Source organism: Gadus chalcogrammus, chromosome 20 (assembly GCF_026213295.1).
Source record: "Gadus chalcogrammus isolate NIFS_2021 chromosome 20, NIFS_Gcha_1.0, whole genome shotgun sequence".
NCBI classification, from domain to species: Eukaryota; Metazoa; Chordata; class Actinopteri; order Gadiformes; family Gadidae; genus Gadus; species Gadus chalcogrammus.
Window position 1 is genome coordinate 20,467,232 of NC_079431.1, and position 26,841 is coordinate 20,494,072.

Sequence of the window (26,841 nt, forward strand, 5' to 3'; positions counted from 1 at the left end):
TGGGAAAGTGAACAACTCAACAGGGGAACTGAACTTGTCCCGTATTCTTGACAGGGCTCTATTGCTCCCATACCAACCTGTACGAGCCTACACCATTCAACATCAATTTTGCATCGTTGTTGTTCTTAGAAAGGAGGCAAAAGAAGATAATGAAGGCTTGCTCACCCTGATCATCAAAGTAGGTGTGAAGGCTTAAGTGATGTCAGGGCGACAGCGTTTCTGGTTTGAGCGGGAAAAGGCTCGTCAGGTCTCCTCTGCTTCACAAAGAAGCAGACGAGGAGATAGGTAAAGTTGAAGTTGACAGAAAGAAAGAGTCTACATATTGAAATAAATGGGAGGCGTAAGGTGATGACTAATATTTCTAATATTTGGTTGGGTTTGGTCTGCCAGCAACTTTACCTCAAAATTCAACAAGAGCCTACAAGTTAATCGACGGACTAATGGTGTAAAAAAATGTTGTTGGATTCAAAGTAGTTATAAAGGGGATTATTAAAATATATATATATAATATCTATACATACATATATATAATATAGATACATATATAAATGCATATGAATAATCTTTATCATTTTCTAAAAATAAATAAATATCGCTTTGCTTTTTTACATTATCTTACGCCACAGTTCCCAGTCCTTCACACCAGCATCCTCACAGCGCGTAAAGGCTATGGACACGGTAGACCTACATAAAGACAGAAGTGTTTCTTCCCTATCCCGGTGATTTCTATCCCCTCCACAGAGCACTTGACCTCCCCCGATGCTCTCCTACTCCCTGAGTGACGCGCAGAAAAAGTGGGCTGGCAAAGTTGGATGCAGGAGTTTGGAGCGCTATCAGTGCGCTGGAACGCCACTAGTGCTCCAGTGTTCATATAGCGCACTTATGCTGCTCAAGTCGTCCTCCTCTGATGCTCAAGTCTTCATGTAGCACACTTAATGCTGCTCAATTCGTCCTCCTCGGATGTTACTCCAATGCAAATATCTTGGCCGAGTTTTTGGAACGTGCACGGATGTGTTCAGGAGACAGAGCCAGAGAGACAGCACCTGCGAGCGATCTGATTTACATTTTGTCAATTTCGGTTCATTCAAAACTTGAGAGTGTGATACGGAGTGTTTTTTTTAATGACTGTCCCCAGCCAATCACAGCCGGAACTGCGGTCACCGTAGCTCAGCCAAGCGCATCTGTCTCCGGCCGCTCCAGTCCAGTTGACCCGATCCCCGAACCAAACCAACAGCACATCTTCAACACGGAATATTGGACGTGGTTTGACTTGAATTACGGATCATTCGCACTTCTTTCACAACTTTTAAAACAACAATCACCCTAGAATTCAGAGCATGGAGATGGTTTTCATCAGAGTGGCTCTGCGCGCTTTGATAGTCGTTTGTCTTTTGGATAAGGGGTGAGTTGAATGAAACTTTAGTACAAGGAACACTTTAACCAAATACAACAAATTGCAGCTTTCCAAAATTACTTTAAACGCTTTTCAAACTATTCAAAGCAATAATTAATAATTGATACAAATAGGGCACATCAGGTTTGCTTTACGCACGGCGAGCCATTTATATCATTCAGGATTATATCATAAAATATATGAATACATAATCATATATTGAATGTATATGTTTGTCGGGTGAAACCTCATGTTGTCATCTGCAAAGGCCAGATGAAAACATGAGGTGTTCTCGTACCTTTGCAGATTTACAGAGCGGCAATTTCATTAAATCTGCTGATAGATGTATAACGAAGATTCCAATTTTATTTATATTCAGAAAAGTAACGCAGAAAACGAAATGTCATCTTTGCTAAAGAAAGAAAAAAATCAGAGGTTACGGAACATTTTATAAAAGGACAAAAAAAAGTATAGAGAGAAATACAGAAACGATTAAGAATGAAACAAATCGCCAATAACACCTTGATTGTTGCCTGGAAAAATCTCACATGAAAAGATAGTTGATGCAACCAGTATTTCACAAAGCAGGCGCAACAGGTAGGAACAGAGCCCCAATTACAAAGGAGAGGAATGTTAACATTTTAATACCTGTCAAAACGTCCCGGCACAGCCTTGAAAATGATTAAATGTTAATTCATGGTAGGGCATGTTTAATCATGTTTTAACCGTGTGTGTGGGTGTGTGGTGTGTGTGTGTTTGTGTGTGTGTGTGTGTGTGTGTGTGTGTGTGTGTGTGTGTGTGTGTGTGTGTGTGTGTGGTGTGTGTGTGTGTGTGTTGTGTGTGTGTGTGTGTGTGTGTGTGTGTGTGTGTGTGTGTGTGTGTGTGTGTGTGTGTGGGTGTGTGTCTGTCTGTGTGCACGCACATGAACATGTGTGCAGGTATGCACATGCATTCATCTTCTATTCTGCGTGTGTTGATTGTTTATCTGCATGTCTGGTCGTTTATCTTCCGTGGGTCAGTGTGCTGTTGTGCACAACAACAATCAAAAGTACGTTCTCCAGCCCAAACCTTTCATCAGCGCAGCCACTGGCCAGTGTTTTCTGTGTAACTGTTTTGTCTGTGAAGTAGGGTTTCTCCACGAGGTATAACCGAGCTCTGAGACTGTTGACAGCCCAATTACTGCTGTTGCCATGATTGATGTGCAACAGAAGCACCGCGTTGTTCTGTTTTCATCAAACACATTGTCTGACAACAGAGTCAAACTCTATGCATGCTCTCAGAGGTTCCTCATGGTGGATTTGAAACCGTTGAGGGGTCATCTAAGGTTAGAGCAGCTGCACTTCTGTTGGATTCAATTTGTAGTGTTTATTGGCCATCAATAAAAAGTGTTTATGATTTCACTGAGATTAGACACGCATGGTGAGACGCCTCTGGCTCTAAGTGTCATGGCTGATTTGCTAGAATTCTGATCTGGAATGTAATTAACACAGTTGCACCTTTAACAATGGCTATTAAAACAATCATTGTGATAATAGCAGCTGTTTCATCCGAGGAACCTTGTAGTGTTACACTCCAGTATTACAGTATTACAGTATTACATCCATGTCATTCCTCTGCAGACCTTTGTCTGCCAATCATTAGGTTATTGAACGCGTTAAACCAACGAGGACCATTAGGAAACTGTGCTTCTGCATATCTCATCTGGAAGCCCTTGAGAAGATGCAAAATTAAAATGTCCGGAGTCAACACAACTAAAATTTAATTGAGCCAATTGGGAGAACCAAAAGAAACATAGAAAGGAACAATTATATATGTATTGTGAATTCAAAGTTGTAAAGCCTAAGTCACTTCACTGATTTCTGAATGGTGTCTCGTCCCTCCCCTTCGTGCAGGGTGGTGGACTCCAACGAGATCCTGGGCCTGAAGCTACCCAACATCGACCCCATCCTCAACGCCAACACAGTGTGCCTGACACTGTCGGGCTTGAACCGCCGCCAGCAGGACGTCTGCATGCGCAACCCGGACGTCACAGCCTCCGCCATCCAGGGCATCCAGATCGCCATCCACGAGTGCCAGCACCAGTTCAGAGGTCACCGCTGGAATTGCTCCAGCCTGGAGACACGCAACAAGATCCCCTATGACAGCGTGGTCTTCAAACGAGGTGGGCTTTTGCTCTGGCACACAATGTTGTTGGGTAGGATAGCTGTTTCCAGAGCTTTGTTTTGGGTATTCTGAATGTATGCATGATGTTATGCAGGTCAGATAGCAGGAAACAGAAGTATCCCTGCTCATTTCAGTAATTGTTTTACCGATCTTAGTAAAATCGAAGTGTGCGGGCATGCTGTAAACAATGTTTGATCATCTTGCCCTCACATGACTAAGGCCCCTTCAATAGGTCAAGGTAGATTACATGTCACAGCAAACAGCAGGGCCCCCCCTTAACAGCCCACGATATCGTCCACCACACCCCAGCAGGGAGGTTTCCAAAGAGTTTGGTTTCCCTTCAGGACATATCCAACCATATTGTTCCCCTGGCCATAATGCTTAAAGGGTATCTCCCAATGACTTGCATACTCCTGGTGACAATAAAAGACAGCACTATGTACAGTATAGTATTTTCTCCCCAGCCCACCACACAGTCCTTTAATGGCCTTTACACAAAAGGAGCGGCCCAGTTCAAAAGCGCTTACTCACCTTGAGACCACTAAATCTATAGGGCAGATCGGTTTCCGCCCAGTGCTTTGTAGTGCTTTCGGAGCATCTCAAGTCAACCACAATGGATGAAAGAGGATCTTTAGAGCCGCGAAAACCCTTCAGATGGACTCATCTCAGGTTATTTACTTTGAACAACAGCTGTTCTTAGAAGACCCCACTGGCAGCACCTGGACCGACCAGGCAGCAGGTGATCCCAACGCCAAACTGACCTCACTTTCAGTTCAGGCGAGGAAGCAGGAATACTCATTCTGGAGATGCCTTGTCAGAAGAGTTGATGGTCTTAATGGTTGTGTTTGTGGGATCTCTTGTTAGAAGGGTTGATGGTCTTAATGGTTGCGTTGGTGGGATGTCTTGTCAGATGGGTTGATGGTCTTAATAGTTGTTTTGGTACGATCTCTGGCTGCCAAAACATTTATCTAACAGATGGTGTAGAGCAGTGTTGTTTTTGCTGCTTTATTACCAAGGTAGGCAGCAAAGCCTTCTTTTTTTGGAATATCTATTATTATGTTATTTTGATTGGATATATATTTGTTTGGGTATTTGGTTGGTCTGCTGGTTGTTTTACAGCATTTGGACGCATTTGAGAACTACATTTCCTCATAGTGACACTATGATGTCAGTACTTCTTCAGTGCAGCAGAGAGACCATGATTTCGGGGAAAAAGCCATAAACATTATCCATGGTGACTATGTACTTGTGGGAATACAGCACACCCTGCGATGAACTCTGTCTAATCTGATGTTCCACAAACTCAGCCCAATGTTTATTTATCGTAATCTGTAGGGTTTACTTAACACAACTGCTGTATCTTTACATGTTTATCTATCTCTTCACACACTTAATTTCCAACTTTCAAGCGTAGTTGAGTCATTTGAAAGCTGTTTGTCATTATTTAGGGAGGCAGTTGGGTGTCTGGGTTCCCTGTTTGGCCCCGGGTGATGAAACTCCTAACCTTTGATATATAAACACAAAATAGAAACTGAAAAACTTGCTGTGCGTGTGTTCTCTCCTACAATAGCTCAGAGATTAATACACAGATTAATACGTCATGATCCTCGCGTTGCGTGCGGTGAGTGTATAAAAGTGGTGTTAATCTTTTTACTACTTTTTAATTTAGCAGGTTTTTCTTTAGAAATTTGGTTTCAAGCAAAGATATTACCAGGTTATTCAACTTTAAATCTTGACTCAATTTAGACAGGTTAAGAGTTCTGAAGGGTGTTCCATTGTGACAGGGATCAATGGACATTCTCTCAGACAGCGCTTTGCTATTATATGAACAGCTCCAAGCGTGGCAGGTACCTTCCACCTCTAGGTGTCTTTGTTTGGGTATCTCATTTTACTACAGGTGGGGCTTCTGTGGCTCGGGCCACTTATCTCCATGTTGATGCAGAACTTTTATCTTCAATCCCGTTTAGCCTGCATTAAAAAGTAGGCTAAAGTCAGTCAGGCCAGAGATCTATCTTCCTCTCTCTCTCGCTCTCTCTCCTCTCTCTCTCTCTCTCTCTCTCTCTCTCTCTCTCTCTCTCTCTCTCTCCTTCTCTCCCGTGCCTCTCTCACTCCCTCTCTCTCCCTCTCTCCTCTCAATCGCTCTCTGTTTCTCTCGCTCTCACTCTTTCTCTCTCTCGCTCTCTCAAGCTCTTCCTTCCTCTTCTCTTCCTTGATCTGCCTGAGCTCTCTGTCCTTCGCCAGGGCTTCTCTAATGCATCTACTCTTCTTGCCGGTGCAAGTGCTTGTGAATTTGCTCTCAGCACTTTCCCAACTCTCGGCGGCAAAAGCAGAAACCTGTTTAGTGGGTTTCTGTAACACAAAGTGACAGTTTCCTTTGAATCATTGATTATTTTTGCCACTTCCTCTGCCATCAGCTCAGCCGGGCGTGCCGTGACCGGTAAATTATTTGTAAGATTGATTTGTTCCCGGCCTTCCGGCTGGTCGGCGTCCCGCGGCCTGCTGCAGAGTGACGCTGGAGCTAAAACAGTCTCTCCTCGTATGAGGCTCAGGGCTGAGCATAAGTGCCGCTCCTACCCCCTCCAGCTGACACTGACACACGCACACCAGTACGCACACCAGTACGCACACCAAACTGCCACATAAGTATATAAACCTATAGACACACATATCACACATACATTCCCATGCACACACACGCACAGGCACACACACACATGCACACAATATCCTATAGACATACATCTCAAACACACACATTTGCGTTATATATATATATCTATATAATATATGTATCCTTATTTAAGTCAATAGATTTTTGATTTAACAACTCAGCACTTGGTCTATGTGGGCTTGGGGCGAGGCAGTGATCTCTGTACAGTTGCTGAGGAAGTGGCCTGCTGGAGGAGGAAGCGGCCTGGTAGTCAGCGTTCACCCGGGCCGTTTGGTCTGCTCTGGCACCGGGGAGCCCAGATAGGGCCTTCCATCCAGGTTTCAATAGCCCAGTTCAGTCGTGATTCAATTCATGGGGTACCGCTTTTACATTGAGCATAATCTTGCTAGCCTCCGTAATAGCTGCATACCGGAATGTGTGTGCGTGTTTGTGTGTGGGGGGGTATCAATTCCGTTCAAAAAGCTTTATGGCACGAACATTGTTGTGAACAGTATTACTGATGCATTATTTATCTTTATACCTGATGGAAGTATGTTTTATTTCCCTACGAGAGTTTTCTACTTTGTTAATGCATAATAATTGAAAAATATTCATAAAATATATAGATCGTTTTTCTAATATCTGTATATTTTTATACATTGGTAGTCAAGGCGGGGCCCTATTGTTGTTAAGGCGGCCTCCTTAACCATACAGTGCTGGGGGAAACACTGCACAGGCTAAGCTAAAGTTAGCGCTGCTGGCTCTCCCAGCCGAATAACCAGCTCTCTAATCCCGCAGCAGTTGTCACAACAGGACCGCGGGGCATACTGTTGTATCATAGCATACTGTAAAATATCTATATAGCTTTCACAATTAACTTAAAAGCCTGTTGTTAAATATAGCAACATTACATTTGATTAATATCTATATTTATGTATGATATTACACGACACGACAGCCAGTGGCATGTGCAAATACAATATTACAAAAAATAGCACCCGGGGTGCATTGTACATAATCAATATACCTTTGACAACAATGTAAATGTGTGTTTAAGGCTATATTATTACTTTAACATTCATTTTCTTGAGACATCCCTGGTGTTGTCACACAGTGTTTTCATGCCCCTCTCTGGTCCAAGTAATGGAATGCCTCCTCCGACTGCGTTCTGTCCTCAGGAAGCATTCAGCTCACTGGGGATTAGGGGGAGAAGTTGTCAATACCAAAACACAGTTGTTCAGAAATGTATACAATGCAATTGAACAAAACAGAAGATGTTTCAATTCTATAGGAATATCAAGGAAGCTGGATCAGGCCCTGCTAAAAAGAGAAATAGCATTTAAACCGCCTGAATCACTTCTCCCCGCGAGCGGTGAGCAATAAAGCCTGAGTGGTTTCTTCTTATGTGTTCTTTAAGTTTCCATTATAATCTTCCCTATTTTCTCCGTCAGTAAGCGATTGCCAGTGATTCTGTTCCTTAAGGAGCTGAAGGGCGCCTGCTGAAACCCACTGAACTGAGGTCCAATGAGAAACACACAGTGAGGGAAATGTCTTCCCATTCCCCATGTACTTATGGCTTCTTCCTAGTATGTGTACCTGTGCGTGTGGATGTTTGTGTGTGTATCATCATCATCATGTAACATCAAACATCAAAGTAATCCAAATGTCAGCCTGCTAGTGATACATTGCCATTAAATCTTCATCAATTCCAGGGACATATTATACAGTAGAGGAGATGTAGAGAAGAGCCACGCTTCTGTGGGTATTTCATTACAAATAGGTTTCCAAATACACGATGAGTCAGCCATGCTTTGATGTTCGCTAACCACAAACAGAGCCCAGCCAGCCCAGGCCACCACTGCTGCACAACTAGCTTAGCGCTTTGGACCAGCAAGAATCTTCATTATAGAGGTGAAGACTGCCTCTGACATTATCCATTCCTTACCTCTGCTTGTGCTCTTACCATAACCGCAAATAATAAGAAATCAAATAAAGTCAAATCAAATCTTTAGCAGCACTGCCAAAAAGGAGAATGTTGTAGATAAATGCTAATCAAATTGTGTCTTATTGTATAGACAATATGTATACAGTACATATTCTTGAAACAGCTAACACTCATTTGGTTTGGTTGTTCTCTGTGCATGGTGGTGAAGACGGTCGGAGACCATGGCCTCTTTATGAGCATGATGTCACAGAGTGCTCTGATGGGAGAGGTCTGCTCACTTTCAGATGCTCCTCAGAGATGCAGCACGGAAATGTTTGGCAACTGCTCATTTCACTTTTGTCCTGGAAGTTCCTCGCTGCATCCACACTGTAGCCCTGTGTACGTTCCTGACTTGCTTCACTAACCTGTGGCATAACATCATTTTACGTGTAGGAAACACTGCATGTGAACCAGCTTTTAAAAGCCAATTAAGCAAAAAGACTTGAAAGGAATAAGTTAGTCAAGTTTTTCCTCTGCCACCGTTTTTAAAATCGGTCAAGATTTAGGGTTTTGGAACCAAGTTAGCTAACTTCGGAAACTTTTATAAGGGAAGAGGGGGTTGTTTATGCTACTTCTGCCGTTAATATAGGATAAATACAGGAAGAACCACCACAACTGTAGTCCCCTTGAAAATACCACAGTTTGTTTTGGAGTTAAAGTAGGCTGCATCACAGAGATGGATTATATAGATGTGGTCCCACAAATGACATGACCTATCAGTTCGGGTGTATAGTGTGCTTTGTTCTGCAGCTATGTTTATCATACACCACCATATCTTTTATGGTTTTCCACTGAAAGAATAACCACTCACTTCAAGACGTGTTTTGACCCATTTCATGTCCATCAGCATTGCCTACCATCTTCTAGCATACTGCCACTACAATCTATGGTGAATCCAGATACTTGCGGACATCCCATCAAATTGCCACTGTGGATGCAGATTGACTTTTCGATTGGGAGCCCAACAATCCTGGACTATCCTACTATACTGCCCCTCACTGGATTATCCCTCTTACACCCAGTCATCACTCACCCATAACCCTTCAATCCCTCCCCCCCCCCCCCCCCCCCCCCCCCCTCAGGCTTCCGTGAGAGCGCCTTTGCCTACGCCATTGCGGCGGCGGGCGTGGTGCACGCCGTGGCCAATGCCTGCTCCATGGGCAAGCTGAAGGCTTGCGGCTGTGACGACAAGCGGCGCGGTGACGAGGAAGCATTCCGCATCAAGCTGCACCACCTGCAGATGGAGGCCATCCACCGGGGCAAGGGCATGGTGCACGGGGTGATGGAGCACTTCCCTGCCGAGCTGCCGGGGCCCCAGGACTCCTGGGAGTGGGGCGGCTGCAGCCCCGACGTGGAGTTCGGGGAGAAGTTCTCGCAGGACTTCCTGGACGCCCGTGAGACCTACAAGGACATCCATGCGCGCATGAGGCTGCACAATAACAGAGTTGGGAGGCAGGTAAGAAGAGTGTGTAGGGGGCGGGGGGGGGGGGGAGGAATCTGAGAAGATTGCCAAAAGTAGTTTGTTGTTTTCAAGGGGGGGTGGGTTGTTTAGTCTGGGGCTGGGCTGAAATTATACAGTAGGCACACCATCCGTAACTGACGTTTTATTAGGTACAGTTCCTGCGAAAATGGCCTTAGGATTTTGTCGCTCCCGCATTTCTTGCAAGTGAGCACAGACATAAATCACTTGATGCTGTGTGTGTGTGTGTGTGTGCGCGCCTATGCGTGTGTGTCTCAACATGTCTGCCTGTGCCTTTTTGTAAATGTTTGTTCCACTCTCCCTTTATTATTTTCTGTGCTGAACAAGTTTCCCGGCCAAATTGGGATTTTACTCATTCCCTCGTGTCGTAAAAAACACATCCACAGATTTCATGAGGTTCAGCAGCTCGTTCTAAGACAAATTTAAAAGGCCAAATTATATTGTCTTCTCCGTTTTATGTCGACTGCTGTTGTTTACCAAATTAAGTAACAAACTAACAAAAAACATTTGATTTGAGAAAGTTGTATGATATCACTTGATGGTAATATAAAGCACATTGATCAGCAATACGCGTGTGGGAATTTAGATGATTGGCTGGATGGATGGTGAAGAGAGCTATTGTCGATTTTACAATAGCTTCCACTGTATACGGCTCTGAAAACAGAAGATAAACAGCTGTAGAGTGGGTGTACTTAGGGCCTGAGGGCCAGTGATTATGTCCCACAACGAATAACACACATTGATTTTGTTGGCGAGATCCACAATAGAGCAAATCACTCAGGAGTCCCAAAGCCCGGAAGTGAACTTTTCTGGGCCTATGGGGTTCCCTCGACAAATGTCAGAAATATCCATTTCCCTCCCCCGGGTTTCCCTGTTTGTGTCAATGAAAGAAATAACCCACTAGCCTTTGTCCATTGGCACCTTTGGCCGCACCGAGTCATACCTTGCTGTTCTGAAGTGCTTTTTCGTTTCCCGTTTAAACAAACCGCACTGTGCCAGGTCGCGCCCGAGATGGACCGTCACGGAGTCGGGCCAACGACCCTCCTCAGGGTGGGGAGGTGTCAGACCTGCTCGCTGTTTAGAGCAAGTAGCTGTCTCCCAATTTGTAGCGATATAGACCAATAAAATTACAATTTTACTGCGTTCTTATGTCTTAGATGCATATCTATGCACACAGAAGCTAGTAGCTTGATTTGTTATTGATCATTTATTCCTATAACTACCTGAGGCTAATTAAAATTAATGTTTAGATAGAAGTGCACGGCAGTGATTTTCGTTTGAAGATATGATGAAAAAGGATTAATTTCTTAATTAAGAATAGCCTCGATCTAAAGACCTCGGACTAGACATTCAACATGTTTTTTGCTATTATCAACATTGTGCGACACACTGAGAAATATGTATGAAACATTGTCCAAGATTACAAGATTAATCTGGAAGAAATCGTCTAAAACCAAATATATATCATGTATTTTAAATTAATACGTTTAATTTAACAGATGGCCATCATTTAAAAACATTAAGGCTGTGTGTTGTTCATCGACCAGTACAGTATAATGACTAACGAGGTCTACACTTCACAAAGGAGCATGGAATGTGACTTGATTTGTTATACGTCAGGAGTGGGCTTAATAATGAGCAATAGGGCAGGGCGATATGACAGAGAAATGAAACCTTTATCTTTAAAGGTTGCTTTATGTGTAACACCATCCGGCGGCAGGCATCACTGCGGTGGCATTGCGCAGTGACTCAGTGACAGCAGCGTCTGGAGACAAATCAAATCAAGTTTATTTATCATATGGACAGCAATCAGATGTGTAACCTACTGAGAAATTATCGGTTTGCAAGGTCTGCTCGACAACGTAAAAAGGAAAGAGAAAAGCGATGGAGAGATAGGGGGGGGGGGGGGAGCGTTGAGCCCCCCCCCCCCCCCCTGTTCCCCCCCCGTCCCCCGTCACCCCCCCCCCCCGCCTCCCACCCTGGGGGTGAGGACATAGAGATGTAAAAAGACAGAGATAAGCCATGATAGCTCCCAGCAACCAGAGTGCTGCACAGACAAGGAGCTGCCCAAAATTGCTCATTGTTCTTTGCTTCCTCCTTTGTAATTTGGGCCTGTATCTCTCCATCAGCTTACTTCTGGATCCTTGATTATGCAGACAAAACACTGAATGTGGAGGGAGTGATGGCCGGACGGAGCCAACCGAGACTGCTCCCGGCCTAGAGGCTCAGGGCGCTCTCACACCTAAAGTTTGGTAGGCTCAGTTCAGAAGGGAAGTTGACACTGTAGAATTTTAATGTGGTTGAGTTAGCGTTTAAACTGGACTTTTTAAGATTCTCTGCTCATAAAAGTGTTTAAAATATGCCATTTTGAACATTTACCAACTGACCAAAATATGTTGTTCTTCTGTGCTCCAATCATCAATTACCAATTTCTCAAATGGCTTCATATACCCGTGTTATAAAAACACCCCCTACCCCTAATCCCTTAAACGACCATGGAAAACCTCTGCTTTAGAGCGGTCTCCATCTTAAAGCTCAGATGTTAGTTCACCCATACGTACATCAGGGCTATGAAGAGAGCTATGAGGACTCAGGAATGAAACAGACTGTAAATGAAACAGAACGAGGTAGAAGCCTGTGGGTTAAATGTTGGGTATTGCCATTGACTCAATGAACAGATAGTATGCAGTTAAACCCTCAAAGCAATTTCCATTCCGACATAATGAGGTCGATAGAGTTCTGTACTAAGTCAATGAGAATGATTAATGATTTGCTGTTTTTGCCAAGAATCCCTCACCTGCAGTGATGGATTTTTATGTGAGAAAAGCCATTAGTGGGCGGGCTGTGTCATATGTTGAAGGACTGACGCACAAGACAAGACAATGAAGCCAAAGACGGTTGAAACAAAGAAATCTAAGAACGTACAGTGGAGTTTATTTTACCGCGTGTTGCAGGAAGCCATAACTCATAGACACAATGCATGCTAAAGAGGGCGGTTTTGTGGAAGAATTGTTTTTCAATACCTTACAAATACATGTCATGATGATAGCTCAAGCACAGTGATTTGAAGTAGTTATGTACACAACCATATATATCGGAAGTTCAGAGACGTGGAATATTCAGGGTGAAACTTCAAAACTAAATGGAATGTTAATGGTCAAAGAAAGAAGCGAGGGTACTGTCTGGCCCCAGGGTGGATAAGAGTAAGTTGACTGGCTGTGTATTAATCAATGATGGCTGCTCCCTAAGTGGGAAAAGAGGTAATAATTGAAAGAAACATTACTTCACTGTTGTCAACTGTAGTAAACAGTGAAGACAAATACTTTCATTAACCTTCACTCCCTACTTTGTGTACGTTCCACTTTAATATAGCTACTGTAACAGCCTGTGGTCAATATGGTCTTACTGTGTATCTTAATATTTGCTTGGTTTACCATCTAAAGGCTACAGCCTAGTTTAACAAAGAACAACTCCATGACCTCTCTGACCTCATGTTCGCTCGTCTTGGTCCCAGGCATCTCAGCAGCATCAAAGCGACGCCCTTAATTTAGGAGAGACAATCTTTGCAGTGAGCAAGGCTAGGAGAGTCATGGGTTCAGCCCAATCAGACACCGGGCGGTGACCTTGGAGGACCTTGGAGAGTTAGAAGTGAACAAGTGGCCTTGTACTTTCCTACTCTACCTGCTCATGGCTGTCTTCTTCAAACAGAATGCATGACCCCCTGTGATCTCCTCTTGCATAACCTGCAATGTTAGGAATTTACTCAAAACAAACACAAAACTATATTGTCATGGCGATATTTATGTGCATAAGATACAGCCCCCTTTTTATCGCAAACGTTATGTCAGCCAAATTTGTATACGTGTGCCTGTGTGTGTGTATATATATATATATATATATATATATATATATATATACAGAAACCCTCAAGCCACATTAAGATGCATTCATTACTTATTACTCTTATTAAGTTCCTCCTGAAACATTGAATACTGGCAGTCTGTACTATTAGGAAAGGGACTGTGAATGATTTGAATGATGAGATGTGAGGAGCTAGGGGTTAGGGCATCTTGCTCAAGGATGCCTGCAGGAAGAATTGGGAAATTTGGATTTGAATCAAGATCGTTGGATTGGAGTCAAACAGCCCAACTACTAAACAACCTTGCTCCGAGTCCTGTCAAGTACAATCTTCAAACTATGCAGTCTTCTTGACACTTCCAAATACCACGCGTATCACATCCATGTTTATGTAATGCTGCATTTAATTGAGCCAGAGCAGGTGTATCTTCAAATGGAGCAGGCAACACGTGCCCGCACACCTCTCCTATAATCACCAATTCACTGACTCTGGACTCTCTGTCGGGCCTATTGAGAAGCATGGCCTTTAGATGTGCAGGTTTTAGGATGAGCATTAGTTGATATGTTGGGAGAACAGTGATGATGATGATAATGATGATGATGATGATTTAGTAACTGTTTGAGACTTAAGACAGCAAGTCTTGCTTTAAAAACAGCCATACGCACAGAGTCATACTGTGTGCGTATTCAGATGATTTCAAACATTGTAATATCGCTGCGTTCTGGCCTCTGGTTCACACATCTTAGTGAGTTGTCTGAGGGAAAGGCTTTCTCAAGATATGCTACTAAGGGTTGATACTTATAAAGACTACAGTCAGTAATAATTTGATCTTACCAAACAATCACTGAACTCTGTCTAATTAAAGAATAAAGTGTTTGGGCTTGAGAAAATGAATCCATATAGAGAGAAAAAAGAGGGAGGAATGAGGTTGGGGGCGGGCAGTGTGTAAAGTCTGACTCATTAAGGTGCTGTCACCGAGCACTGTTCACCTTGATCACTTCAAACAGGAGGAGAAAAAACATAAACCCCAAGCACACCACATGCTTGCATGCGCCCGCACACAGACACGCACAAACATGCACATACACACCCACACACCCACACACACACACACACGCACACACACCCACACACACACCACACACACACACACACACACACACACACACACACACACACACACACACACACACACACACACACACACACACACACACACACACACACACACAACACACATATGCACAAAGAAACGCGCACACACAAACAAACACAAACACATGCAGAAACGAACAAACACACACACACACACACAGACAACACACAAACACTAGCAGGTGGGCCCTCAAAATAGCCCTCTGTCACCCCCCTTCCTCCAGCGCACTCCATCCTTCGCGCTACCCGTCCCCCCTTTCCCCGACCATGCCGCCCCGACCCCGTCCCGTACCCCGCCAGATAGAAGCCGTCTGCAGGAGGAATGCAGTGTGTTCCTCTCTGCAGCACTGCAGTGGGGTGTGCATGTCGCCTCATGCCCACCCCTGGGTTCTCACGGCGTCCCGTCTTGTTTTTAGCCCTAATTAGTGGCTGCTGGCAGTTTGGAAACAGATGTTTAAAACTCTGCAAAAGATTTTAGACTTCAAACACCAGGGCGGAAAGTAGAAAGAGATTTGCCCTTCCTTCCCTCCCTCCTTCCCTCCCTCCCTCCTTCCCTGCCTGCCTCCCTCTGCTCCTCCCCCTCTAACTGCTCTCCAGTGGGGCTGATTCTGCAGATGATCGGCTGCTGAAAGGTTGAGGGAAGGAGAAGGACCCCCCCTCCCCCCGCAACGTTTTTATCGCACTTATCATTATCCCCATCCCTGCTTCATATATATTTATATATATTTAAATATTTCCACTATTTAAAGCACTACTACACCTATCTTCAACCGGTTTTGCATGGTTACAATGTGGTTAGTATATGGTTCATTCCCTCCATGTTTCCTGCACACAGACCTCCCCACTACTTTGCTAGCGTGGGACAGAAAACATGCATCAAAGTTAACCATGGTTCATTTGCATACATTACCACTGTGATGACTTAAGGCCTGTTGAGGAGAAGCTGTTCTTTAACCGCAGCCTGTCTGGACACTCACTCGGCTGGTGTTAACCTGAAGGCCCCCTCCCCTAGGGAGACCGGGACCGAGTACTGACCAGGCCCCCTCCCCCAGGGAGACGGGGACCACCAGGCCCCCCTCTCCCCCAGGGAAACCATGACCTGGAGGTACCAGGGCTGATTCCCTCCGTGGGATCAGTCCGGGGAAGGCTGTTTTAGAAGAGAAGGCCTTTCTTTTTCACTTTCTTCTGGGCATGGGTCCTATGGCGATGTGCCCCGTCCTGACCCCCGTGTCTGGTGCTGCGGTGCGTGCGTGTGTGTGTGTGTGTGTGTGTGTGTGTGTGTGTGTGTGTGTGTGTGTGTGTGTGTGTGTGTGTGTGTGTGTGTGTGTGTGTGTGTGTGTGTGTGTGTGTGTGGAGGGGTCTGTATTATCTGTGTGTGTGTGTGTGTGTGTGTGTGTGTGTGTGTGTGTGTGTGTGTGTGTGTGTGTGTGTGTGTGTGTGTGTGTGCGTGCGTGCGTGCGTGTGTGCGTGTGTGTGTGTGTGTGTGTGTGTGTGTCCGTGTCCGTGTGCAGGTGGGATTTATTTAGCTCTGAGCAACACATGTTCCTTCATGATGTCTGAAGACATGCGGCGAACACTCAGCAGCAATCTTGTCCGGTTTTATGATCAAGTGATTCTGACTTATAAGACCACTAATAAGTCCACTACTTCAGCCTGACTAATAAGAGACAAAATGCTTTAATCGTCAGACGCCGACCACACTGTGATTCCCTCTGCCTAGGCTTATTCTTACCCACAGTGTATTCATAGGGCCTCCACAGCCCGTAAACATCCTGTGATCAGAGATAGCATCATTGGCAGACACCTTCTCTCCTCCATCAGCACTCTGCAACAACACGCTTTGGCAGAGCTCAGATGGGCTCTTTTAAGAAAAGCAAATACACACATGCGTGCCTGCACATCGTGTGCATCTGCCGAGACATAATACTGTACATAGGCAGAAGTAGACATGCAGAGGTGAACCAAACACATCTGCACGTAGATTCTCGCTCCTGGAAAACACATAAACACACCCACACGGCACACGAATGCTTGAATACCGCATTGAACGACATCGGGGCAGCGTGTGTAATTAACAGTGTTGAGGTACTGCAGACGAGCTACCACACACACACGTCACACGTGCACAAATGCTCAGCCTCATACACACAAGCTCCGTCCTGTATATTTCACTGTGAGGCTATTTGTCACTGTAATTTATGTACTGGTGTAGTTGCATATAAGTCTGTGACAAACTGTTTGTTTGTGTTAGTGTGCACATGACTTTATGTGTGTGTGTGGGTTTGTGTGTGTGGTGTGTGTGTGTGTGTGTGTTGGTGTGTGTGTGGTGTGTGTGTGGGGTGTGTGTGTGTGTGTGTGGTGTGTGTGTGTGTGTGTGTGGTGTGTGTGTGTGTGGGGGGGGGGGTCTGTGTATTTGTGGTTGCGTGTTTTGTATGACTATGTATGTATGCGTGTCAGTATGTAGTGGTGTGTGTGGTGTGTGTGTGTGTGTGTGGTGTGTGTGTGTGTGTGTGTGTGTGTGTGTGTGTGTGTGTGTGTGTGTGTGTCTGTATGCGTGCAGGTGTGTGTTTGATATGTGTATGTCTCAATGTGTGTCTGTATATGAGCATGTGTGTATTTGGGTGTGTGTGTCCGTATTTCTGTATGAAATACAAACACACGCACACAAAGACACAAACATACATACACACAAAGGGAAACACACACATACAAACACCACATACAGACACACACACACACACACATGCACACAAAATAAGTCTTCGGTATACATAACGTTTGAGGGGACGCATGGTGCGTGGGGGCAGCATTTGCTGAGAGAGAATATATGTTTGTGTGTGTGTGTGTGTGTGTGTATGTCTGTATGTGTGTGCGTTTGTATGTGTGTGTGTGTCCCTGCGTGTGTGTGTATGTTTGTGTGTGTGTCTGTGTGTGTGGTGTGTGTGTGTGTGTGTATTTGTGTGTGTGTGTGTGTCCCTGCATTTTGTGTGTGTTTGTGTGTGTGTGTTTGTGTGCATGTGCGTATGTGTGTGTATGTGTGTGTTTGCGTGTATGCGCGTGTGCTTCTGTGCCGCTTCAACTGCTGGTTTGAAGCGAGGCGTTTGATTTGTCTGAAGTGATGTCTGGGCTTAGTGTGCCATCGTGGTGTTTGTTGGGGGCTTGTTGATACGGCCCGAGCTTTCTGCTGGGCTTTAATAGTCCTTAAGTAGACGTCTTTGAACTGATAAACACAAGGCAGCGTGCAGGCTGCGTTTATACTGCATTGAGATGGTGAAGGAGGGACAAGCAGACGGTGAGATTAAGGCCTGTTCCCGTCTGATGAGGGTGGGAAGGTTATTTAAGAAATATGTCCATAAAGTACAATTACTCTACTGCAGTGTAAACCAAAACACTGATGACAAGTTGGGCCATTTCATGACGTCGGGTTATTTGCCGAGATGAGCGTATACCATGATTTATGTCCCTGTAGTAGATAATTGCTACGTGATTAAGTAATGCTAGTTCCGGAAGACCCAGTTCTGTCCAATAGCAATATATATCACCATTGTCGATTTAGTTCAAAAGTTAGCGTTAGGTTTGTGAATTTAACTAAACTTCAAATTGTCATGCAGAATCAAACTAGACACAAACCATGAAGCAGTCTTTGATCATTTGATAACCTGGAATGTCTCAGAGTTATTTCCTTCTTTTGTTGTTGTCGAGGGCTGAATTAGTAGCTTGTAGCCCAGGACTTTCACCCTGAAGAGGCTTGCTTCTTCACAGCTGATATTTTTACCGTAATGATCCTGTAATAGCTACAATTTAGGATGAATAATAATGATGATCATGTCAAACAAGCATTCATGCTCGACTGAGAGACATGTGGCCCTGGGTAAGGCTACTGCTGCTCTCCAGTTCAAAGCAGATGAGCTTACTCCCGACCTGCTCCGACCTGCTCAGGCTGGCGTGCCTCTGATCCACTGCTGCTCTCAGCTCCCGCCTGATGTGTCGGGTTCTGCTACGTTATTCCTGGATTTCCTGGGTTTCTCCACTCTCCCTCTCTCTCTCTGGATGACATTGCCCGCAGCCCCGACCCGCCACCCCAGCACCACATGTTTGATCTCCGTCTGGGGCTGCTTTTATGGACGCCTCCGTCTCACTCTTCAAGCCAATTAAAAGGCACCAGATGTGTGTCGGTAACCCGTCCACCAATGAATGTGGAGGCAGTTACATCCGCTCTGCTGTGTGTTATTGTGTCGTGGTGCGTGTGCTCAGTGTCGCGGATAATGTACTGGAACCGTGTGTTTGAACCCCGTTTCGGAGGACCCCCCCCCTTTAGATTGTTGTTGGTGTGTTTGATTTTGACTTCAGATGAGAAGGTGGGATTGTGGTAACACATTCGTGAGTCCCGGGCCTGTCACTGAGGTTACACTGCTTACATTGAACATTAATCATTGATGCCTACACACTCTCTCTTCCATTTTTCAACATTCACTCTATAGTATTCATACGGACACTGGATGAGATGTAGAACATAGAATACAGCATCAACAAGAACACTCCGCAGGGAATAGGAATTGTATTAAAATAAGAGTGGATTCGATATTCCCTTTGTTTAACAATAATAATATTATAGCGGAGCGATGACACATTAAAACAAACAGCCCCCCCCCCCCCACACACACACACACACACACACACCACACACACACCACACACACATACACACACACACACAAACAAACACACACGCTCTCGGACACAACCATCCTCAGACCCAGGTGTGTGACGTGTAGGAAGAGGCAAACAAACAGAATCATTCATCTGGTTGTCCGTCCACCAGGAACAAGGTGGGTCAGGAACAAGGTGCTAAAGTGTGAAATGTGTACACTTGTTTTTCATACATCGCAAAGGAAAAATGTTTTAGATGAGGATACCTTATAATGTCACATTCTAATAGCACTCTCATCAAATTGAATGACTTAGCTTGACGGTGCATATGCATTTTCTTTTAGAAACCAGATTTCACTCGTGTTGATGCAAACTCTCTCATTCTCATGTGTAGTTTCTCCCCTGAATCCACGTGCAACACTACTTAACGTAGCGCATCTCAAACCCAATACAACAGTAGCACAACATAACGCAGCCCACAACCACAAGGCAAATCAGCGGCTTGGAGGCAGGCTTCTAAGCACCGGGGCAGGCGCTTTGTGTTTCATAATCTCTTTGAACAAAACAGCCTGTTTTCATTTCCAATTACACATTTAATATACAAAAGCTAACTAGGTAGTGAGTTTCTCTTTCTTCTTTCTATTTCATGGTTTAAGACCTCCTCTCCAGAGCTGTGGTATGGATGCAGTTATGACGCGGGTTTAGTGTTTGTGTCTGTAAGGTTTAAGTGGGTTAGAGAGCTCCCTGATTACAGGCTGCCCATGTGTTTAGGGCCTTGCAGGTTCATGGTTCGCAGGCCCTGATGTAAAAACTGGAGACCAACGGTGCAATCTGAAATCAACACAAAGTGGCGGGATTATGGCTGGTGGAGGTTTACACAAGGAAACACCTCTCCTTATCTTAGGGCCATGTTACCGTCAACAGTGAGCTGTAGTCTGCTGACTTTACCTTTAAAATGAATTCCTGTCTTCCATTTATCCATTCCCATTCTTCCATTCACCAGGATGACATTTTCCATTCAACAGGCATTATACATGCATCTATTCATTTAAGAATGTCATACATAATGAATTTCAATTGTAAACTAGTATTGAGCACATTAAATATAAGAAGAAGATTAAAAAGAAAAGAAGAAGAAGAAGAAGAAGAAGAAGAAGAAGAAGAAGAAGAAGAAGAGAAGAAGAAGAAGAAGAAGAGAGAAGAGAAGAAGAAGAGAAGAAGAAGAAGAAGAAGAAGAAGAGAAGAAGAAGAAGAAGAAGAAGAAGAAGAAGAAGAAGAAGAAGAAGAAGAAGAAGAAGAAAAGAAGATAAAGTGACAGCTGAATGAAAGCGCAAAGCATTGCTAAAAATGCAGAAATGCAAAATTAATTGAACTGAAGAATCTGAAAGGTCACGTATTGCCCTGCCCTGGTGTGTGTGTGTGTGTGTGTTGTGTGTGTGGTGTGTGTGTGTGTGTGTGTTGTGGTGTGTGTGTGTGTGTGTGTGTGGGTGTGTGTGTGTTGTGTGTGTGTGTGTGTGTGTGTGTGTGTGTGTGTGGTTTGTCTTTAAGAGAATAGCGAGCCGGTGCGTGATCAAAAGTAGGCCAATAGAGCGGGAAAAACTGCCCAATCTGGCAACACTGCTGAACGTCCTCACGCTCCTGCATCAACGTAAATCAATGAGACCAACTGAAAATGAAGCCGGTATGAAACTAAAACTGTGATTCTGAAAAAAGTTTAAATTATATCGAAATTCCGTTTAGATATTATTGAAGTGTGTCGATTTGTTAAATGGTTTGAACGAAGATAAACGGTTGAAAATGTATTTAGTTACGTCCAGGGGCGTTTCTAGGTTTCAAAAATATCCAAGGTTTAGCCCAGAGGGAAAGGGCAAAAAAAAATTGCTTTATTGCCCATGTAAATTTCTTCATAATGCTTTACACAAATTACGCAGTTTATTATAGCTCTAACTAGCTTCCTGACTGCTGGTGCTTATCCACAGCCATCTATAGTTCCATTCAAGTTGTTTCAGAGTAAAATGAATACAAGTGAGACAGACCTTAGATATATATATATATATATATATATATATATATATATATATATATTAGGGCTGTCAAGCGATTTAAAAAAAATAATCTAACTAATTACAGGCTCGGTGAATAACTACTGTATTTCCGCACTATAAGGCGCACCGGAGTATAAGACGCAGCAGCAAAATTGAATGATGTGTACATATATAAGCCGCACTGGACTATAAGCCGCAGGTGTTTTAATGTTTAATTACCATTAGGGCTGGCCCGAACGCCATTTTTCAGGCTTCGAATACTCGTTGGTTTTTCCGAGCGAACATTCGAATACTCGTTCCAGAAAAAAAAGCCATCAAAAACAACGTTAAAAATCCCTATAAACTCCCTGGAACCGATTTTGACAGTATCTGCATATTTTGTTGAAGATTTAATAGCTTTTGAACGTTAATTAGTAGGCCTAAGTAGGTTGAAGTCCTTAGTTTTCCCTGTGAAAGCGAACAGATGTTGTTCCGTTCCAAATCTTCTGTCCTCTGCCATCTCAGTCCTTATGGGAGCTTTTCAATTCATCCTGGAATGTGCATCTTTTCAGGGAATTTGTACAATAAATCCATAACAAATACCGAATATTGATCGTCTTACGACTCCATATTTATCCATTATATTGACGGGTACTCCCAAGACGCTCACTCTGCAGTAAGCCAGTCACAGTTCATTGGTGCGGCGCTGTACTGCGAACGCAAACAAACAACTAAGCTAAGGTTAGCATTTCGAAAAAAAAAACGAAGCTCAGAATACTGATTTAAGCTTTGAATACTCATTTTCCGAACGAGTATTCGAATAATTCGGGCCAGCCCTAATTACCATATGAAAGGGTTTGTGCACAGAAGGGATTGTCGGGAAAGAGATGGCTGTCTCGCTCTCGTAATGTCTATCTTGCTCTCGATTTAGGAGGTCCCCTAGTGGCCGCTAGCTGTAAAAATCCATAGATTAGCGCACCGTTATACAAGCCGCAGAATCGAAAAATGGGAAAAAAGGCGCAGTTTATAATCCGAAAATTATGGTAATCTAAATTAATCGCATACTTACATTTTTCTGAGAAAGTATTTAAAAATAATTTAATTCAAGTAAATTATGGCAGATGAGTGATTCAATGAATAATAGACATAATAGACTTTAAAGTTCAATGTCTCTTTTATTTAAAACATGTCTTTTATTAACATACGGTGCATTTTAAGATCAAATTAATAACATTTCCATCTCTCAGGATTCAATGCATCTCAGTCGAGTGTGGCTTGACGAGGCTGGCTGCTAGCGCCAGCCTCTGGCTGCTAGCTGGCTGCTAGCTAGGGGCTGTGGCAGCTTGTACCTGTGAGCTTGCTACCAAATGTTTTGCGTTGAGGTGATATTTAAGGGTTGATGAACTCCGGTGATAGGACAATTCCTTACTACAGAGATTGCAGATAACGGTGTTCCTATCTACAGTTCCGTCTGGGAGTTTAAACTTGAATTTTCCATTCACAGGGCCGAGCAGCGTCTTCTCCTCTGCCTCCGTTTTGTTTCAACGAAATTGACGCACCGGGTCAAAGGGCAGTATAGAAGCACTATTAATCTGCGTTAATTTTTCCTTTTGTCAGCCCTAATAATATATATATGAACATATATATAAACATATATGACTGGAGAAAGGATAGATTAATTCACTTGAGGTGGTAAACAGTCTGGTTATGTTTTAAAATCGTTTTTTTTCGTTTCTTTTTATTTTATTTTTTAAATAAGATTCGGGGCTAATTAAATTATATCCGGGGCTTTAGCAACGAATGAAACAGCCTAGTGACGCCACTGGTTACGTCATAAACAGTTGAAGTACCAGAGGAATATAGTATTTTAAAAGTAGAATATCTTAAAAAGTATAAAAGCGATTCCAAGCTATTCTGAACATTTAAAAATTTGGTCTCTAGGTGAAAAATTGAGGAAGGACTGGAGATAGGTCCCAAAGTTTGTAGAGAATAAAAAAGAAAGAAAGAATAAAACTTATGAAGAACATAGTTGAGCGCTGCAAGCAGCACTCACCTAATAAGGACAAAAACACAATTACCTTTTCTTAAGCTTTTCAAAAAAAATCATAATCGTCCATCAATCCTTTCTCCTTATCCCTCACTGTGAAGAATACAGTTCCCCACATATATTTATTTGCTGCATTTTTTGTAGGCTTCTTTATACAAACTTTCTTGCTCACTCTTTGTTCATATATTAGTTCCAAAGGATGAGTCAGGCATTTGCGTTTCATTCGTCAATCATCAGTGTATTGATGCTTGGGAACGACAGCGGTGGCAGACACTTGACCAGGTCTGACCAGGTCCGACCTGATACTCCTTGTCTCCTGGTTCTCCCTCAGGGGATCAGCACCTCCTTCTTATCTCCTGGTTCTCCCCTCAGGGGATCAGCACCTCCGCCTTTTTTCCTGCTTCTCGCCTCAGGGGATCAGCACCTCCTCGTTGTCTCCTGGTTCTCCCCTCAGGGTATCAGCACCTCCTTGTTGTCTCCTGGTTCTCCCCTCAGGGTATCAGCACCTCCTCATTGTCTCCTGGTTCTCCTCTCAGGGGGTCAGCACCTCCTCCTTGTCTCCTGGTTCTCCTCTCAGGGGATCAGCACCTCCTCCTTGTCTCCTGGTTCTCCCCTCAGGGGATCAGCACCTCCGCCTTTTCCCTTCGTTTATTTTGAATTTATTTGGAGTTCGTTGAAATGACCAGCTGTGTGTAGATCATACAAGCAAGGCGTGTGCATACGCATGTGTGCACACACTTGTAGACACACACACAAACACACACACACACACAAACACATACATTTTTAACCTTCCTCATAGGTGTGTAAATAACATACAAACAATGCACTTGAATAGAAACTCAATACTCTGTTTACATTCTCACAGTAAGAACTCTATCTTATCAGGTTGGATTTGATCTGAGGCCCCTATCGCTCTCTCTCTCTCTCTCTCTCTCTCTCTCTCTCTCTTCTCTCTCTCTCTCTCCTCTCTCTCTCTCTCTCTCTCTTCTTTCTTTTTTCTGTCTCGTTCTCTCTCGTAAGCACACACACACACGCACACACATACACACACACACACACACACACACACACACAACACACACACACACACACACACACACACACACACACACCACAACACACACACACACTCACACACACACACACACACACACATTGCGCCTTTATGGGTGGGATTCACGTTTTTGTGTGTGTGCGTTGTACATGTTTGGCTCTCTGTGTAACCTAATATGTGTTTGTTTTTCATGACAGCTTTGTGTCAGTTTAGGTTTATTTGTGTGTGATGTGGGTGATCTTTGTCTTTCTCTGAATCTGTATCCATGTGGTGTGTGTGTGTGTGTGGTGTGGTGTGTGTGTGTGTGTGTGTGTGTGTGTGGTGTGTGTGTGTGTGGTGTGCGCGGTGTGTGTGTGTGGTGTGTGTGTGTGTGTGTTGTGTGTGTGTGTGTGTGTCTGTGTGTGTACGTGTGTTTGTGTGTGTTGTGTCATCTGAGTGGATGAAAGGAAACATCAAACCTGAACAGGATAATTCAGTCCTACACAGACATAAGTGTCAGTGTTCATGTTATGCTGCCTACAGTTGCATTCTAAATCAAACTATACACAGTGTGGACGCTGGTGTCTAAAGATAAACAATAACAGTGCTGAGCACCTGAGCTTCTACACTTACCTTTTTACGCACACATCCCCACTGTTCTTGGTAGAAGAACCTAATTGTTGCATGATGAAAAGCCATTAATCCCTTCAAATTCCCCTCAAATTAAATAAATGAACCCCTCGCTCAGAAAAGTGATGAATAGAGAAGCAAATCCTAAAGCAGATCATAATTCATGCATACATAAGTCACTGGGATTTCATCATTTTGGGATGCGGCTGGCACAGGTCTCATGATAATAAAGTATGGCAATAATTGACTTAGCATCATTAGTAAGAAAAAAAAGCATATTTCTAATTGTTCTTTCTGCCGGTGCTGTGCTTGTATCGGTCTACAGTGTGTGATTCAGCTTTTCAACTGAGAACAATTTGTTCAATCTCCTCCTCCATCCGTCTCCCTGGCAGTACCCTGTGGGAGCACTGCCCTGGAACAAGGTTAAATACATCATTCGTGGCATTGCGTTTTAACAAACAAATGTATTGATCCGCATTCCTTGCTCTCTCCCTCCCTCTTTACTCTTCTCTCTCTCTCTCTCTCCCTCTCTCCTCTCTCTCTCTCTCTCTTTCTCTCTCCTTCTCTCTCTCTCTCTCTCTCTCTCTCTCCCTCTATCTCTGTCCTCTCTCTTCTCTCTCCTTCTCTCTCTCTCTCTTTGGGTGTCTCTCTCTCAGGTGGTGCTCAGCAACATGCGGAGGAAGTGTAAGTGCCACGGTACGTCGGGGAGCTGCCAGCTCAAGACGTGCTGGCAGGTGACCCCTGAGTTCCGCGTGGTGGGATCCCTGCTGAGGGAGCGCTTCCAGAGCGCCACGCTCATCAAGGCCCACAACCGCAACACGGGGCAGCTGGACCACTCCCACCACGGCAACCACCACCACAGCAACCACCACAGCAGCAACAGCCACCACCACAGCAGCAGCAGTAGCAGCAACCACCACAGCAACCACCATCCCAACAACAACAACAACCACCCACAACCACCACCCACCACAACCACCAACACCACCACCACCCGCACCCCCACCGCCGCCGCCAGCAGCCCAGCATCAACGACCTGGTGTACTTCGAGAAGTCCCCCGACTTCTGCGAGCGAGACCTGGGCTCCGACTCCAGTGGCACGCAGGGCCGCATCTGCAACAAGACCAGCCCGGGCATGGACCGTTGCGAGAGCCTGTGCTGCGGCCGCGGCCACAACATCCTGCAGCAGACACGCAGCGAGCGCTGCAACTGCAAGTTCCACTGGTGCTGCTACGTGGTGTGTGCCGAGTGCCGCATCACAGAGTGGGTCAGCGTGTGCAAGTGAAGGGAGACGGTGACCATGGCAACGACAAGCACCACCACCACCACCACCACCAAGAAACTATTTTTAAAATGCTATTATTATTATTATTATTGTTATATTTTCCGGACGGACAGACAAAGAGGGGTTGACAGACGTGACAAAATGCACTTTCCACTCTTCCTGCTTGTGCTGATGAACTTCCTGTCCTGTCCAAACAGCCAATGGGAAAGGAGAAGGAGGAGCAGGGGCTTGGCCTGATTCAGAATATATATAGTATGTACAGTGGTGTGTGCATGCAGGAAAGACTGAGCATGTGCAAGCGCATATGACAGATCAGTCCCAGCTCGAGAGAGTGACCTTTGCTTTTCTCCCGAGACAGACGGTGTCGTTGAACGCTGATTCAACAAACGGGAAACAGAACTCAGAATTTGTGATTTTTCGAGGAAATGGAATTGAAACCAGCAAATGGCTTTGCAGCTTATTGTTTGTCTCACCAATATCTGAGT

At 44.4% G+C, this 26,841-nt stretch overlaps 1 protein-coding gene across 1 annotated transcript; it reads left to right on the top strand.

The window, feature by feature from the left end:
* The first annotated feature begins 879 nt into the window (after positions 1 to 879).
* Positions 880 to 26,356, top strand: LOC130373136 (protein Wnt-10a-like). The gene is made up of 5 exons (XM_056579409.1): positions 880 to 1,402; positions 3,286 to 3,554; positions 9,273 to 9,646; positions 25,728 to 25,917; positions 26,073 to 26,356. The coding sequence occupies exons 1-5, from the start codon at positions 1,338 to 1,340 to the stop codon at positions 26,354 to 26,356; spliced, it is 1,182 nt and encodes a 393-aa protein (XP_056435384.1). The 5' UTR covers positions 880 to 1,337.
* Positions 26,357 to 26,841: the final 485 nt, after the last annotated feature.

What these genes read in the sequence shown, in the direction of transcription:
- LOC130373136 (XM_056579409.1), top strand. Translation starts at nt 1,338, where the DNA reads ATGGAGATGGTTTTCATCAGAGTGGCTCTGCGCGCTTTGATAGTCGTT. An exon ending in CAGCGTGGTCTTCAAACGAG is followed by an intron (nt 3,555 to 9,272) that starts GTGGGCTTTTGC and finishes CCCCCCCCTCAG; the next exon opens with GCTTCCGTGAGAGCGCCTTT. An exon ending in ATAACAGAGTTGGGAGGCAG is followed by an intron (nt 9,647 to 25,727) that starts GTAAGAAGAGTG and finishes TCTCTCTCTCAG; the next exon opens with GTGGTGCTCAGCAACATGCG.